Source organism: Hylobates moloch, unplaced genomic scaffold, assembly GCF_009828535.3.
Source record: "Hylobates moloch isolate HMO894 unplaced genomic scaffold, HMol_V3 SCAFFOLD_24, whole genome shotgun sequence".
NCBI classification, from domain to species: Eukaryota; Metazoa; Chordata; class Mammalia; order Primates; family Hylobatidae; genus Hylobates; species Hylobates moloch.
Window position 1 is genome coordinate 13,054,087 of NW_026652299.1, and position 18,466 is coordinate 13,072,552.

An 18,466-nucleotide genomic window follows, 5' to 3' on the forward strand; every position below is an offset into this window, starting at 1 on the left:
TTGTGCCCATGTACCCTAGAACTTAAAGTATAATAAAAAATAAATAAATAAATAAATAAAAATATGTACAACTTTTTGTGCATCAATCATACCTCAATAAAGTAGCTTTTTTATTTTTATTTTTATTTTTATTTTTTAATTATTATACTTTAGGTTTTAGGGTACATATGCACAATGTGCAGATTTGTTACATATGTATCCATGTGCCATGTTATTTTGCTGCACCCATTAACTCATCATTTAGCATTAGGTATATCTCCTAATGCTGTCCCTCCCCCCTCCCCCCACGCCACAACAGTTCCCGGAGTGTGATGTTCCCCTTCCTGTGTCCATGTGTTCTCATTGTTCAATTCCCACACCGCATGTTCTCACTCAAAGTAGCTTTTTTTTGAAAGACAAAAAAAAAGACATCTCACAGGTAAATTTGCATTTTAGAAAATTTACTGGACCAAATTCCTAATGGGTGGAGCTTAACATGAAATGATGGCAAGAGAGAGACTGTGCCTCTTCCTGTGGTCTGGACCATCTCTTAATTCCAGGACAGTCCTGTTGAACATTTTCCAGGACTTCTGAGACAGGTATGGGAAGAGGTTGCTGGTGGGAGAGAAGAGAAAGAAGACCCCACTAGGAGATCACCAGAGAAGTAAAAAAGGCTTTGATTTTTATCTCCTTGACAAATACTTCCAGACGCCCCTCATTTCCATTATATTTCCTGGTTGACTGCTTTATTGATTAAGTTTTAATTAGGATTTAAAACATTTCCCAAAGTGGTCTAAGGAAATAAAAAGTTGTGAGAGGTCCAGGAAGTTACACACTTCCAGTCAGATTTATTTTTTTAATTTTTATTAGGTACTTATTGTAAATCAGACACGATAAAAGGGGCTAGAGACATACGATGGATAAGATCAAGTAGCAGCCATCAAGGAATACACAAGAGAAAGAACCAAGTCAAAAAACAAAAATGATAATAATAAACAATGTGGCAAGCATGGTGACCTATACTTTGATGGTTTACTCTGGAAGCAGCATGGAGAGACACTTGGCCCTAAGTCCAAACCTGTGATTAAGTCACCATCAAGCAACCCTATATAGATTGTCCCCAGCTTACTTTGGTTCAACTTAAGATTTTTCAACTTTGTAGTGGTATGAAAGCAATAAGCATTTAGTAGAACATCAATAAATTACATAAGATATTCAGCACTTTATTATAAAATAAGCTTTGTGTGAGAGGATTTTGCCCAACTATAGTTGCCCAACTAAAGTAAGAGTTCTGAGCACATTTAAGGTAGATTAGGCTAAGCTATGACAATTAGTAGGTTAAGCGTTTTAAATGCATTTTCAATTTATGATATCTTCAACTTAAATTGAGTTTATTGGGACATAACCCCACGGTAAGTCAAGGTGAATCTATAACGAGGTTCTGTGGAGGATACAAGAAAGCAACAGGCATAATTGAGTTATGAAAGTAAGATATTTACACATGAGCATATCTATTAAAATCAAACAGGCTCTCCAGAGATACAGAACCAGTAAGATAGAAAGGTAGATATCTCAAGAGCTGCATTTCAAGGAATTGGCTCACATGATTACAGGGAGTGACAAGTTCAAAATCCATAGGCAGATCAGCAAGCTGGGAATTCTTGGGCAGGAGTTGATGCTGCCATCTTGAGGCACAATTTCATCTTTTTCAAGGAAACCTTAGTTTTGCTTTTAAGGCATTCTAACTGATTGGATAAGGCCAACCCCAATAATCAAGAATAAGCTTTTTAACTTAAAATCAACTGATTGGTCTGGAGAAGACACCAAAGATGTGGCTGGGCAACTTTTGCCAAAGACACATGGATGCAATCTGTCATCTCAGCAGAAACCAGGAATAGAGATGCAGGTATCCAGCGAAGATATGTGGAGAGCCCTCTTGTTGATGGGTTAAACTCCCGTGAATTTCACAGGAGACTGAAAAAGTTTTGAGAATTTTATACTGCCAGTAATAGTGCCGGCCTGGACTGATAGGGACAGAGAAGGGAAGAAATGAAGGACGCATGACTCTGAGGGCAGAGCCGTGGATGTAAAGGGGACTCTTGGGCTAAGAGAGCAGGGCAGCCACTCCAGCAGGTCCAGAGGACAATGAGGTTGCTCCTGCCCAGAACAGTCCCTGTTCCTTCTGGTCTGGACTTGGATGGCAAATGCTGAAACAGGAAGCGTCATCTAGGATTTAGGGAGGAGGTCTAGATAAAATTGACCCTGATTTGGATTTAGATTTTACTTGTAGTGATTGCAAAATCTTTTTTCCAGAGCATTTGACCTACTATGCAACTAAATACAGTATATTGTTCCACGAGGTCAGGAGTTCGAGACTATGGTGAAACCCCGTCTCTACTAAAAAATACAAAAAAAAATTAGCCGGGCGTGGTGGCGGGCGCCTGTAGTCCCAGCTACTCGGAGAGGCTGAGGCAGGAGAATGGGTGAACCCAGGAGGCGGAGCTTGCAGTGAGCCGAGATCCCGCCACTGCACTCCAGCTTGGGCGACAGAGCGAGACTCCGTCTCAGAACAAACAAACAAACAAACAAACAACAAAAAAAGAAAGATTATATAAAAATATGGATCATTTATATTACAGAGAAAAATATGAATTAAATATTAAAATGTTAACAGTTATCAGACTTTAATTTTTCTGTTTTCTTTCATTTTCTAGAGTAAACTTTTTACTTTATAATGAGAAAAATTGTTTTTTATTTATAAGGCAAATATATTAATCAGTTTTTTTTGTTGTTTGACTTTTTGTTTCGTTTTGGTTTTGGTGTTGAGTCCATTAGAGTATTACTATAGAAAGTACAATGGCCTTATACAAAGACCGGATTCCTGGATTTATTGCTGACTCTCATTACTTGGACCTTGGACAAGCCACTTAACCTCTCTAAGGCTATTTCCTGCCCTACATACCTCACAAAGTAGATGTAAGAATCAAATGAGGTTATTTGTGAAGGCTCTGTAATTCTCATTAGAAATGTCAGGAATGATTATTGCAAAAATACTTTTAACACAATTATCAGTTTCAAATGCACGAGTAATAGGCCTTTATATTGTTAGTGGATAGATATTTTATAGTTTGTAAACTGTCACTGAACTTAAAAAACATATTTATGTTGGATCATAATGAAGTAGCATATTTATGTAGGATCTTGTAAAAATCCCCAATACGCTGTGAATATTTACATTTAAGCGAAATACTGTACTATGTATCTAAGAGAGTTGGAAAATTTATTTTAAATTAACAAATGTCATGTTTGGTGAAATAATGTAACCAATAAATAAATGCTAACATCATGAACAAACACAACAACAACAAAAAGTGGACTGATTGTAGATATAAATCATATCTACAAAATCCCTTCATGGTAACACCTAGATTCGTGTTTGGTTAACTGGATACTATAGCCTAGCCAAGTGAACACATAAAACTCACCATCACAGTGAGTATGTGCTAATTGCCAAATTAATGGTGCCTGAAGACTGAGATATTAAATGGATTTGATAGTAAAATACAAAGCATACACAAAGTCACTTTTCCAAACCCACACCACCTGTGTCTTCTTCCTTCCCTGTATATGTCTCCTCATCCCTCATTGAAACTCTGCCTAAAATGGCGTGGAAATAGAATAATCTGGCATTACTACTCCTCACTTGACTGTTCTTCCCTCCATTGCAACTTTCCTTTTTAAATGCCAACTTTTAGCGGTCAAGACACAGATTCATGTTGTCTCTCTCAGGCCATTATATTTCAGAAGTATTTATGTGTTCCCATCATGTGAAGCTCATGTCTCTCATTGAAAACTTGAATGATGAAAGTGGACAGTGCCACTTGCCATGCTGAGTCACTTACTCCTTAGCAACAAAAGGAGTGTTTCAATCTACTAGATTATCAAAAGAATACCTTGTTTGACTTTGCAAAACTTGTACTGAGACTGTGATCTGACCCTTTTTAACTCAGGACACACAGCCATATCATATTTAGCAGCCCCTTCCAACAAAGCATCTTTAACATTTGTTTCCAGCCCGTTCGTAATTTGTTAAAGAGCTCTGTTAATTCAGCTTTCTAATACAAAATAAAATCTAAGTTTTCTTTTACACTATCCTCCTAACTGTTTACAGAGAACTATGGTATGTGCATGCATACATGATATTTCTGTGTGTCTAGTGTGTGTAGGCATGCATGCATGCATGTATGTGTGTACTGAATTTTTTGAAGAGGTTTGTGTCACTGATTTTTCAGATTACTGTCATCAAGATAAAATAAGAATTGCCATATTTAACCTTAGCAATAAAACTACTGCCAAGCATTGCAATCTAGTTTTTTTGGCTCTTACTGCTAAGATTTCTGTCTTCACATTTATGTTTCCTGTTAGTTCCTGTATCAATTTAGAATAATGTAAAGGGTAGCTATTAAAAGATATCTGGAAGGTAAAATGAATTTGCCACTCTCAGCAGAAAGGATGTCCACTGTTTAGCTTTCTTCTCCTAAGCAATTATTTGTTTTTCAACTTACAAAATGAATTTTGGAACCATGCCACATTATGCCACAAAATATTAATAGGTACAATTAGTACATTGATGTATGTTTGATTCTATCATTTTTCATTCCTTTTTTGTCATTCTTCTTTTAATCTACTGTGACAGTTCTGTAATGGAGCACCAGAAATATGACTCTAGGGCAAGCCATACTACTAATCATCAATACAGCATTGTATGCTGTCCAGCAGATGCATGTTCCTGTTTTGTCAGCAGGGATGACATTCTGCAAAATTTCTACCCAGAGAAATGCTTTCCAAGATTTGTTTACAAGCAATAAATTTAATGGTATGCTGAATTTGATCATTAATTATATATTTTCTTTGTTATATTCAAATGGGATGCCGATGAAATTGGTCATGACAGGGTTTTGGGTTTTTTCTGTTGTTCTTTTTTCTGCTGAGCAGCTTGTCATTTTAGTTTTAGCTGCAGGATATAGGACAGTACTGTCAAAGCAATCTAACTATATAAGTTATATGTAAGCAACCCAAATGAGGCTTTGAACCACCTTTTATTATTGGTTCTATAATTCCTCAACTGTAAAGGGATCTGTAAGCCACCTCTAGATTGTATAACAGTGGTCACTTTGGGGTTCTTGGCTTAAATTAATAACCCCAGTGAAATCATTAATGACCACCAATATAGACCCCATCGTTAACAACACCATGAACAAATCCATTCAGAAAACCACTTATTCTTCCAAACTTGCACTTAGCAATGGTCATCTTTCTGAAACAACAATAATAAATACTTATAGGGTATCCAAGACTGATAAGCCAGCTGCCTTTAAAAAAATATTTGTACAGATCTGTATGAAATTTTCTCTAGTAGCATATGCCAGTCCTGTTATCAAGGAAAAGCCAACTCTCTCTCCCAGCTTGTTGCAAATCCACACATTTGGAGTATTCAGCTCATTCAGCTTAGTCCTGGAAAGTCAAAATTTTCTTCTTTGATAAGTAGAGGACTACATATTTTTGGTGTACTATAAAATACTTACAACATTTCTTCTTAGTGGTAGGTGATCTATGCAATCTATACATTGTGTATTATATATGTTATAGCAAGTGCTTCATATTAAACCAGTAAAGACATAAATATTTTATATTGAGTATAAACACAGAAATCTGAAAACATTCTCTTAGAGTATAGATGCCTCTTCAATTTTATGATTATGGGGGGAAATTAGGTTGTTTTGCTTTGCCTTTCATTTAGAACAATCAGTAATCCCTCTGAAAACCATGGATGTTACCTACATTTATTGTCTGTTAGCATATTTTTAACACACCTATAAACATAAAGACAACTCTATATTGTTTCAGAGTATTCTTTTTAATCCAGAGCATAGTTACCTAATTATCAAGTAGCACTAATATATATTATATTGATTATGTAGAAAAGGGCTATAGCATAATCATGACAAAGGACTGACTGTCCCAGAACCCAAGACTGCATCTTATGCACCTTCAGAAGCTCTTTGGAGGTAGAAGGGTGAAAGGCCAGGCCTGCTGGGGTCATCACTTCCAAGCACTGTAGCTGGTAGCTGCAAGTCAGGAATTCAGAAAAGACTGAAGATCGGAGCCTGTTTATGGTCATGAAAATAGTCACCAAGTTAGCCATTCACTAGGAAAAAAATATAACTGTTGTCTTACAATGTTATCACACTCTCATTAGTAATTATAAACAAATCAGTATACAGTTTGGAACCAGATATAAAGGAGTATAAATTCCAAGATCAATTGATTTTCTTGTCACAAATTCATTCTTTATCAACTATCACCAGTAAGTCCTGGATTTCATTTCACTCATCCAAATAATTAATTGCTTAATTCTGTTCACTCCCTGCCCTGTTGCTTACCCTGTTCCCCTAATTAGGATTAGCATTTCCACCTTCTGATATACTGAGATGTATATATACATATATATATATATATATAGAGAGAGAGAGAGAGAGAGAGAGAGAGAGAACGAGAGATGGGACCTTATGAGAACCATGACTAGGTGAATTACTTACCCCCTTGCTGTCTGCAAATTGTGTGAAGACGGGACCTGCGTCTGTCCTGCTCAGCAGTGTACTCTCAGTGCCTACAGCACAAATGCGGGCTCCTGAAATGTGTTTGAAAAGTGTGTGTCAAATAAGTGTTTAAAAAAATGAACGCATACATTTGTGAACCTGGTTGAGGGTCTCCTCACTTCTCTGTGGTGCAGTATTCACCTCCTTACAAGTATGCCTGCCTGTAGACCAGCCTCACTCTAATTCACTTTCCACTTTGCAGCCTCCTTCATCTCTTTGAAGTGCAACCCTATCTTGTGCTTTTCACCATTTTACTATTAAGAAAACCAAGCTCAGAGAGGGAATGTGGCTTGCACAGCGTGCTGGGATGGTTAACTTACAGCACCCATTATCCATTTTTATGCTCCTGAAGCCAAATCCTTCTAATAAATCAAAGCACTTCTGTTCCTTTCTCTTGCTCTTCCCTGCTTGTCCTGATTGGCTTCACTGTCCCTCCTTTTCTCATTCATTTCTTTGCTCCTGGGACAATTTTTCTGATCGGGTAAATTCAGCCACTGGAGGACGCAGTGACAGATTTTTTTCTGCAATGCACTGATTTGATTGGGACACTCCACATTTTCTTCTCAGTCCAATGATTTGCCACTACAATGTTAGAATACAATAGCATTCCTGTGATTGCAGGTACAGACAAAATCAGTGAAGCAATAAACTTAATCCTGCAAAAATAAAATAGTATTTTTGTGGAAATATTTCTAAACTGATGTATGCTTTCCATTTTCTTAGATAGGGTGTGTTAATGTCACCTAGTCTCTTCTTGCTGAGTCAGAAAGGGCATATATTCAGGCCTCGGCCCGGCGCAGTGGCTCACGCCTGTAATCCCAACACTCTAGGAGGCCGAGGCGGGTGGATCACCTGAGGTCTGGAGTTCGAGAACAGCCTAAACAACATGGAGAAACCTCGTCTCTAGTAAAAATACAAAATTAGCCGGGCGTGGTGGCGGGCGCCTGTAGTCCCAGCTACTCGGGAGGCTGAGGCAGGAGAATGGCGTGAACCCGGGAGGCGGAGCTTGCAGTGAGCCGAGATCGCGCCACTGCACTCCAGCCTGGGCGAGGGAGCGAGACTCCGTCTCAAAATAAAATAAAATAAAATTCAGGCCTTTCCTACTCCCCCGGTGTCACGTAGGTGAAGAGTCAATATGTGCTAATAAACGTGTCATTTAGACTTGTTAAACACTGGCCTAGGACACCAAGGGTGGTGGCAATATCTCTTCCCTTGGTGTCTCTGTAAATAACAAAAGTACCACCCATTAGGACTGTTCTGACAAAGGCATGATTTATAGTAAATGGAAGTTGAACCCCAGAAGCTCAAAGTTTTAAATGCTTTTTGTTTAGTTTTCGCTATTCAGTGAGTGTGGAGAAATCTTTTCCCCTTGCGGTTCAGGATTCAGGCCAACATATAGTTCCGGAGAAGCAGCGGAGCTATCACAATGATGAACCTGTAGGAAAGGGTTATCCCATAAACGTGGAAAATATCTGACTGTCATAGAACCCAGAGGAAACCAAGTAGCATTTGTGTCCTGCACCACCCAGAGCACTACATATAGAATCATCCTTAGTGATTGTTTCTTTCATTAGCTCCCTTCCCTCTGATAAGCAAGTTGACCTACAAAGAAAGCTGCACCTAAAGACTGACCCTTTCTCACTGGATGTGTAGAATAAAGGAAAATTGACAGGCTCCTGAACTGAGAAAGTATATTTGATTCTAATGTAGTTAGCAAGTAATTCTAATTCTATATAAGATATTCATAGAATAAGCTCTTTTTTATAGAGCTATCAATTATCAAAGTGGGTGCAATTTTTAAGGAATTAATACTAAATAAAATAGCGATATGAATAATGGTGATGACAGACACATTAATAACATGTAAAATTGCCAGAATAATTTAGAAATAGTCTGTAAATTCCTAAACAACTCTGAGGTTATTTCAGATAATTCAGTGATACTGTAAAGAACTATAAATTGAAATGTTGGAGTTCCTGACTTAAAAAAAAAAAATTCTAAACCAAGTGCCACTGAATTAAAGGTAATTTCAACTAAGGTTATGATAACAACAATCTGCAACCTTATGAGAATTCTGAAAGCAAAACCTTAAAAAAAATACATTTGCTCTACCTCAGCCAGATCAAGATTAATATTACAGTGACATGTCACAGTGACAAGTTGCTTAGCACGTACCCTTGAGAGGGAGTGATGAAAGCGACAGTTTACCTCTGTGTATTTCCTCCTCAAAACCCCTAACCCTAGTGTAATCATGAGAAAAATATAGAATAAAGCCAAATTGAAGGGTATTCTACAAAATATCTGCCGAGTACTTCAGAAAACATTTAAGTTCATCCGAAACAAGGAAAGTCTGAGAAACTTGTAACCAAGACAAGTTGGAAATCTTTGTAACCTAAGGATTGGTGATGACCAAATTTAATGTGGGATCCTGCACGGGATGCTGGAGCAAATAAAAGACATTAAAGAAAAACTAAGGAGATCCAATTAAAGTATGGACTTTAGTTAGTAATAATGTATCAATATTGGTTTAATAGTTGTGGCAAATATACTACAGTGTTAGATGTTAACGGTAGGGGATACTGAGTGCAGCGTCTGGGTGCAGGGTCTATGGGAACTCTTTGTATTATGCAGCTTTTCTGTAAACTAAAATTATTCCAAAATAAAAATGTTTATTAAAAAATACATAGTGAATACCGTTTAAAAAGTCTCTTCTGATATAATGTTTGCAGAGGAAGATGCTTTTTAGTTTATAAATTATTTCCATAATTTGTGACAGTTCTCACATCTGCTACTATAAAATTCATTGCAGCTTCTCTGCCTCTTGCGAAAAAATGCATTTAATTATCGGTAAAATTCAACTTTAGCTTGTTATGATGAATGATTTGAACCTGTCAGCTTTTTCCCCCTAAAAACAAAAGAACCAAAATGAAATACAGTCTTATTCCTCTACTCCCTTCCTTCCACCTGCTTCATTTAATTGATGAAGGCTTCTTCATTTATTAATCTTTTTGAGTTCTTCTGTAAGATGCAGAAAAAGCTAATATGATATCATTGTATCTAGCTAATGTGTGTGCTTTGTGAAATTGATACAGTCTGCCAAGACATAAATTACTTAAGCTTTGATAAATGTGTTGAAATCAAGGGATGTTCAAACAGATAAAGCACAGCAATTTATCTTTCTTCCCCTTTTTAAAACTCCATTTTATGCTTGAGGTTAAATGTTTTTGCATTATTATTATTATAATATGATGGGGGAAAAGACAGCAGGGATACTGAAATTAGCACGAAGAGCCCCAGCAAATACAAAAGTAACCAGGAATATACAGCTACGTGTTTTGTAGATAACATTTAACAATCTTGCCTTGGACAGAGTGGATTACCAACAGATTCAGAACCACCTACATTCTTCTCCCAGCATGTTGTATCACAGAAATTGTCTGTTCAGGAATGAGGGCACCTGCCAGACACTTTATATTCTCAGCTCCCTTTGCTGATTCATGTAGTAGATTGGACTCAAAGATCTACAAACACATTTTTTTGGCAAAGAGAGCTCACCTGGGATTTGGATGTGACTCAGATGCCAGTAAGACTAGAAACATAGGGTAACATTTGATTGATGTTCTGGGGTTGAGAGGGTTGATTTCTACTTGGTCATTAATTTATCACATGGTACTGAACAAGTTGCTCAATTAACCATTAATCAGTTTCCTGGAGGCTTGAGAATTCCTAGAAACCTATGGAGACACTTCTTGAGTAGGAGGCACGAGATTATCCATTGGACCATGGAAGAGCCATCAGTCATCGAATACCTCTTGCCAAGGAATAGGCCCAGTAATTTCCATCCGTTCTTTTAGTCCTTACAGCCAAACAGCAAAGGAGATATAGGTGAGAAAACTGAGGTTCAGGTCATACACTTGAGCAAGGGGTGACGATGCCATTAGGCGATAAATCCTATGCCCTGATATGATGCAAACATCATATCAGGCTGCTTCCGTATTGGGAATACATGGGTAAGCTGTGGGGAGGTGAGCAGGGTTGTGGCTCATCAGCCTCCAATCTTCTGATTAGGTCTTCATGTTGAGCATGTGGACTGGGGACTTAGGTCATATAACCATCTAGGTAGATCTGGTGTAGAAAAGGGTGCCTGAGCTCTCAAAAGTGATGTTATAAAGTGATGATTTATAACAAGAGGAAGGCTGAACAAGTTACACCAAGGTTGAAAGTTCAGAGGGGAGATAAAATTGTCAGCTGTTTAAAGACATAGAGAAATATATTTGCCCTTTAAATTATATTCTTCTACCAGTAAATCACTGTCAGATAGCTTTTTGAGATTTGGGTTTAGATTTGGAAGTCAGCACTTGTGAGAACTGTCCGTGTATTTTAAAGTAATAAACAGATCAGGTTGTACACAGTTTTTCCAACTTGGCTAATGTTGTTGTCAAAACAAGCTAGAAATATGATGTGCTAAGGAAAGCCAAATTTAAAAAAAAAGTGTTTTTATATAGATTTATATATATATATGCATATATGTGTATATATGTACTTTTTATCTAAGGTACTGCCAGTGAATGCTGTCACTGGAAGAGAGAAACATTATATATCTTTGCTATTAGCTAAATTTTATTATTTTTTATTATATAGACTAATCTTAAAATCAAGGGCTCTTTGAGCAGGTTTGGACCTGAACAGTAGTGTGTTAGAATGATTTTTTTTAGAAATCTAATTTCATTTCAAATTCTCATACAGGGAACCTTTTCCAAAGAATAAAACAACTTTTGTAAAAGCAAATAATGACACTCAATTTATCTGTTTGATAAGCTTAGAATGTTTTCTACTTTCATTTTTTTAAAGAGAGTCACATATATTCGGGTCATGTTCTCTTACAACATAAACTGCTACCAGGAAAGTTTTCAGATCTTTGAAAATGTCTCAGTAATGTCCTACTGTTACTATTATTACTATTACTATTATTATTATTATTATTGAGTAATCTCAGAACCATCACAATGGAAGTCCTAGGGATAAGAGAAGGATCTCTTAAGGTATCGGTGTCTATCATGTATTTGAAAGTGCACCAAGATCAGCTAAGACTACATGATAGCAAAACTTACTGGTTGTTGAATGATGGGCTCAATTCTTTTGGGTTTATCAGTAATGGGAAAGTGAGGAGAAAATTGGGCAAAGCACTAAGACAAGAAAAATGAACCAGGCAGAAAAAAATTTAGGGGAACATATAACATTAAACAAGCACTTTAAAGAAAAAGAGGGCATGTTGCTGCTGATAAAAGAATATTTTTATACTTGTGGTTGAAAAAAATATTTTTGAATGAAAACGTGTTTTAGTTCTGCTGATAAAGTGTCACGGTATTTGTAATAAAGTAATTGATATTATGATATATAAAGGTAAAGAATCAAGACATATTTTTAAAAGCAAGCTTAAATGGGAAAACGTCAGAAGGGCTCTATCGCATGAAGGGGAAAATGTCAGAAGGGCTCTATCGCATGAAGTAAAAGAATGAAGGTGGGAGTGAGGGAAGAAGTTCAGAAGCTGTAGCAAATCAGGGAGTAGAGATTGGGAAGTAAGGGAGCACTTCTTGTAAACTAGGTGTTCCGCAAATGATAGGTGTGTCTGTAAGCATTTACCAAGCAGGGTGAATCTCATGAAATACTGGAAACAGGTGAAAAATAGGTAGTAGACTATGGGCAGCAAGAATCATGATCACAGAAGAGAAATTGGACCTTGATTAGCAAGAGCTTCTTATCTGCCCGTGCATCCTTGGCCCTCTTTCTGGAGAGATGCTGGGACAGGTCACTTGGACCAGGCTGTCTCCATTCTCAGGAAACTCAAGTCAGAATCAGAGTCTGGGTGTTGAGCTCCATGGGCTATTACCAAATAATTGGAATGAAGTTTGCGCACTTCATGAGTAAGAGTATTCAAGGGACTGGACATGATGGTTCACTCCTGTAATCTCAACATTTCGAGAGGCCAAGGTAGGAGGATCACTTGAGGCTGGGGTTCAAGACCAACCTGGGCAACGTAGCAAGACCTCATCTGTATAAAATAAAAAATTAAGCCGAGCAGTGGCTCACACCTGTAATCCTGACACTTTGGGAGGCCGAGGCAGGCAGATCACTTGAGGCCAGGAGTTTGAGACCAGCCTGGCCAACGTGGTGAGACCCCGTCTCCACTAAAATCACAAAAACCAGTCAGGCATAGTGGTGCATGCCTGTAATCACAGCTACTCGGGAGGCTGATGTGCAAGAATTTCTTAAACCCTGGAGGTGGAGATTGTAGTAAGCTGAGATTGCACCACTCCACTCCAGACTGGGCGATAGAGCAAGACTGTCTAAAAAAAAAAAGAAAGAAAAAAAAATTAGCCAGGCATGGTAGTGTGCACCTGTATTCTAGCTATTCTGGTGGCTGAGGAGGGAGAATCACTTGAGCCCAGGAGTTTGAGGTTGCAGTGAGCTGATTATGCCTCCAGCCTGGGTGACAGAGGGATATCCTGTCTCTAAAAATAAATAAATAGTATTCAAGGAACTGGAAGTCATTATGTTAAGTGAAATAAGGCAGACACATATTCTCACCCATATGTAAAAGCTAAAAAAACTTGATCTCATAGAAATAGAGAATTTTGATAGTACCAGAGGTTGAGAAGCATTTGAGGGTGGGGTGGGGGAAATGAAGAGAGATTGATGGATGAGTACAAACACAGTTAGATAGAAGAAATAAGTTCTAGTCCAGGCACTGTGGCTCATACCTGTAATCCCGACACTTAGGGAGGATGAGGCAGGAGGATCACTTGAGGCCAGCAGCTTGAGACCACCTGGGCATCAAGCTGAGACCCCATCTCTACCAAGAAAAAAAAATTAATCCCATTTTTTAAAATAAAATAAAACAAGTTCTGATGTTCAACAGCAGTGTAGGGTGACTATACTGTAGTTAGCAACAACGTGTTGTATATTTTAAAGTAGTTTGAAGGGAGGCCTTGAAATGTTCCCAATACATAGTAGTGATAAATATTCGAGATGATGTATACCCTAAATACTCTGACTTAAATCATTACACATTTTATGCATGTATCAAATACTCAAGTGTACCCCCATAAATATGTAAAATGTTATATACCAATAAAAGAGAAAAAAACTGTGCAAAATCAGAAAGCCGTAGTTACAGTATCAGAAATACTTTGAGCCAGAAATCAAGAGTAATGATCCCTCTTTCCCTGGGGAATCTGCCAGCCTTTCAACACCAGGAGAGAGAAAGGAGTATTAACTCAGGGTGTATAAGCCCCTAAGAAGAGGCCATATGGATTTAGATTCTCAAAATGTAAGAATATGCATCATACCAATTTGTTCTGAATTTTTTAAAACTCCAGAAATGTGGAAGAAAAGCTTCCAGGAAATTAACCAAAGGGAGAAGTATATGTTGTAGCACCCTCCCATCCTTACCAAGGCAAAAAATAATTTTAAAGAAACCTATCTATACATTTTGAGTCCTTGGATTCTTAGTGATTTGGGGACTAGACATAGGTGGAAACACTTTTCACAAAGCCCTGTTAGGATTTAAGCTTCTAAACTTTTATGAACATACAATAGATAACCTCATGTTATCAAACTATGCCATCTAGTCAAATGCAGTATTTATAATCCAGGCTATGTCTTTCATTTATTTTCAAAATTGGATTGAAAGCAATAATTTTGGGAATAATCTGAAACCATTGTTACCAAGTGTTTTGCCAAGTTTGAAAGGGCTAGAGAAAGTACATAAACACAGCCTCACTTCTTTCCTCATCTATTTCATCATGCTGACAGTTTTCTGTAGAATCATTACAAGAGTGGTTTGTGCCATTAGAGATAAGAGGCTGTGTTTCCACTAGAAACCTCTATTTTCCAGACTTTTTATAAATCATCCATAAATATTCACTCCATGCAACAGCATCATATATAGTGATTCTGTCCCTCAAAATCCATATCGACTTAACTAAATTATTTTTAGTAAACATGGGGACTCATACTATACAAAGGATAAAAAGAAAAATCAAATGCAAATAAAGTCTTACATTTCAGTGGCTATGATTTGAACCAAAATACAGAGGAACCCATAAAACAATGCACACGACATTTTCTTACCAATTATTTTAGGATATAATTCAGTTGTAATAAAATTTATTAACTCATATACAACCTATTAATTCAAAATATACCTCTCTACATTACTTCCTGTTTTTATAAAGGTAACTAAATTTTTACTTATATTTTCTCAACTAACACTTTTTGTAGAACTTTCTAATCCTCATCACATGCCTTTTTTGTTACAGAGTTTGAGATGGAATTATATAAAAAGCTATGAAATTACATGTTATAAGCCTTTGAACGTTATAATTCCCTTAATATTTCCAAATACACTTAAAAGACTTATCAATATAATTGACAGTTTTTAGCCCCTTGGTAGATACATTCAGCATTCTATTTTTGTCTTCCACCTGAAAGAAAAGAGTTGACAACTTAATGATTATATCAAATGAGAAGTCAAAATATACTACTTCCCCCAATCTGGAAAAATAGAATTGTGAAGATCAGGAAACAGAGACTAAAACCACATCAACGCATTAAAGTGAAATACTTTGTTCTTAACCTCACCATTTTTAATTTTCATACTCATAGTTTTCCATTGCTTGAATTAAGTGCTTATCTTGTTACACTGTTGAGCCCGGCTGTGTGTGTGTGAAATGCTGTCGAACAAGAATCTAAATAATGTTGAAAGATTTTCCCTTGCGCTTTGACTTCAGTTTGAGTGCGCAGTCACGGCACTAACCTAAAGTTTATTTCTCTTTCTCTTTTCAAACAGCTATTTTGTGACAGTAAGGAAGTGGTGCATGCCACGGAGGGGCTGGATTGGGAAGATAAAGATGCTCCAGGGACATTGGTCGGCAACGTGGTGCACTCAAGGATCATCAGTCCCCTGCGCCTGTTTGTTAAACAGTCTCCGGTGCCCAAGCCCGGCCCCATGGCATATGCAGACAGCATGGAAAACTTTTGGGATTGGCTGGCCAACATCACGGAGATTCAGGAGCCATTGACAAGAACTAAACGGAGGCCAATAGTAAAAACAGGAAAATTTAAGAAAATGTTTGGATGGGGTGACTTTCATTCCAACATTAAAACTGTTAAACTCAATCTCCTCATCACGGGGAAAATTGTTGACCATGGAAATGGAACCTTCAGTGTGTATTTCCGACATAATTCAACAGGCCTGGGCAATGTTTCAGTGAGCTTGGTACCACCCTCCAAGGTGGTGGAATTTGAAGTTTCCCCCCAGTCTACCTTGGAGACCAAGGAATCCAAATCTTTCAATTGTCGCATTGAGTATGAAAAAACAGATCGGGCAAAAAAGACCGCCCTCTGCAACTTTGACCCATCCAAGATCTGCTACCAGGAGCAGACTCAGAGCCATGTGTCTTGGTTGTGCTCCAAGCCCTTCAAGGTCATTTGCATTTACATTGCCTTTTACAGTGTTGATTATAAACTCGTGCAAAAGGTTTGCCCTGACTACAATTATCATAGTGAGACCCCATACTTATCTTCTGGCTGATCTTCCTGCTGTGGTGGAAATGAGGGATACATATATATTTGATTAGAATGACCAAGAAACAAGCCCAGCTCTTTATGATAAAGGATCCCTTTTGTTTCTGGCAGTGAACAATAGTTCCCTATCAGGTTTTCAAATTTTAAAAAAGAAAAAGAGACATCTTTAAATGTGAAATTTGTTTGTTTCTATCGTAGGTACCTTTATCTAAAAAGTTAAACTGTTTATGAAACCATCACTTTCATGCAAGATGACTGAGTTCTAGAAATCTTATTGTTTCTCTGAAAGAAACATCAATGATAGCAATATGTGACAAGAAGGAACAAAATTATGCATGTGATAAACATTGCTCTTGAAATGAGCCTGCGTTTGAAATATGTTTTGGAAGGTTACTGCAGAAACAGCAGACGCAGTAAAGGAAAAGATTGTATTTGATAGATGAATTGTGTTTTTGACATTGGAACTTTTTTTTATATTTCTATCTTTTCCCCCATCCATCTGTGCTGCTATTGATATGAGAGAAAAAAAGGTAAAATTTGTTTCAAAATTCGTGTGTGAAGTTACAGTGCCACAGTGGAACCAAGTTCCTTATCATCTGAGCTAGAGTTGAGTGGAATGTGATTTAAGCACTTAACCCTGTGTTGGTCACCATTCTTATGATTCCCCCTGAATTTGAATACTGATGTAATGGGAAAGCAAATCTGAGAATAAGTTTATTCAACAATAACAAAAATCACGATGCTTTTAGACTCTTCTGATAAATTCAAATGCTGCAGAATTAATCAAAAAATAACAAAATTTGTATGCCTCCTATAGCTTAGAGCTTTATTCAATTCATTCGATAATGTGATTCTTTACACATGTGTAGAACAGCTTTGAAGTTGAGAGAAAGTGCTTGTTTCCTAGACTGGCATAGAAAACAAAAGTGGGAAGTAGAGGGAGGAAATTTCAGGATTATGGATTCATTATTTCTAGCCTCCCAGATTAAGTTCTCCTTGCATTTAGTTAATATTTGGATAAGAGATCAAACTCTATATGGAAAGAGAGAGTTATATTTAAACATTTCTAATTATTAAGTGCTGACAACCAAGATACCTGGCTTACTAGACTTTTGAAATGACTTCCAAATTAATGTCACTTCACAGTCAGTGCCCTTCTCATCTTCCCTGTGGGGGTGAATAGTAGTCCTATATGGTAGAACTGAACGATCGTTAAATTAGAACAGAAACAGGGGTCTGGTTGGCCAAGAAAAAGGCTTCTAGAACTCAGGACGCTCATGGAATGGTCAGTCTTTTTACAATAGATGTTAACTTCTTTCTCCCTTCTTATCTGTAAAATATTAATTAAAGTAAAACATTAAATTCAGGACTAAAGGAAGAGAAGTCCTAAACAACAAGAAATACTCTTACCACACTGTTCAAAAAACCAAGAGCTCTGTTCTCTATTTTATATCTTCATTTCTTTCCTTTTACCGGTAATATCTGCAGTGTTCAATTTTTGTCTTCTGTAAACATTGTACTAAGCTTAGTGTGCGGTAGTACAGGCGTGAAGTTCTTGCTCTGAGTTCACCACGTGTTTTTGTAATTTTGTGGTTGGTGATTAATATTTTGAGACATCTTTTTATTTTCACCTAGAAACAAGAGTAAAATATTATTTATTGTAAAATATGTGGGAATCATGTATGTATATATATACTTAGAATTTTCTGTGTACAGAGAAAGTATGTGTACACATTTCTATGTAAATAAAAAGAATTTGCTAGATCTGTCACATTAATCCTGGGTGGTTATTTTTTAAAGACTCTGTTCTCCTTGTTTCTGTGCCTCACAAGGGCTTATTCTGCATGCGCGTGCGCACGTGTGTGTGTGTGTGTATGTGTGATACCAATTGAACATGAAGGTTTCCCTTAGATACATGTTAAATAGGCAGCTTGGCTGTGGAGATTTTAAAGTACGGCAAAAGAATAACTCACATAAAACATTTTGTACATAGCATGGCATCTAGTAAGAAAGAACTCTACTTGTGAGCTGCCATATGATTATTATTGTTTTGACATGAAATAATGAAGTTTAAAACTATCTGATGTTTAAAAGTTGAGAGATGTGAACATTATTTCTATGCTAAAAAAAAAAAACCTATAAATAGATTTATACAGTTCTTAGATGTTAGCAGGGTTTGTGGAATTTTTTTAAAGTTTCCCATAAGCTTGTTTGTAAGTTGGAGTAGAATATATGCCACA

At 37.1% G+C, this 18,466-nt stretch overlaps 1 protein-coding gene across 1 annotated transcript in view; it reads left to right on the plus strand.

Annotated features, from left to right (window-relative positions):
• The window catches only part of NXPH2 (neurexophilin 2), a 103,505-nt gene extending 85,502 nt beyond the window's left edge, over window positions 1-18,003 (plus strand). Inside the window, exon 2 of the mRNA XM_032145920.2 lies at window positions 15,490-18,003. Within this exon, the coding sequence (XP_032001811.1) occupies window positions 15,490-16,233 (744 nt within the window). The 3' untranslated portion in view covers window positions 16,234-18,003. The remainder of the gene's footprint in view (window positions 1-15,489) is intronic.
• Window positions 18,004-18,466: the final 463 nt, after the last annotated feature.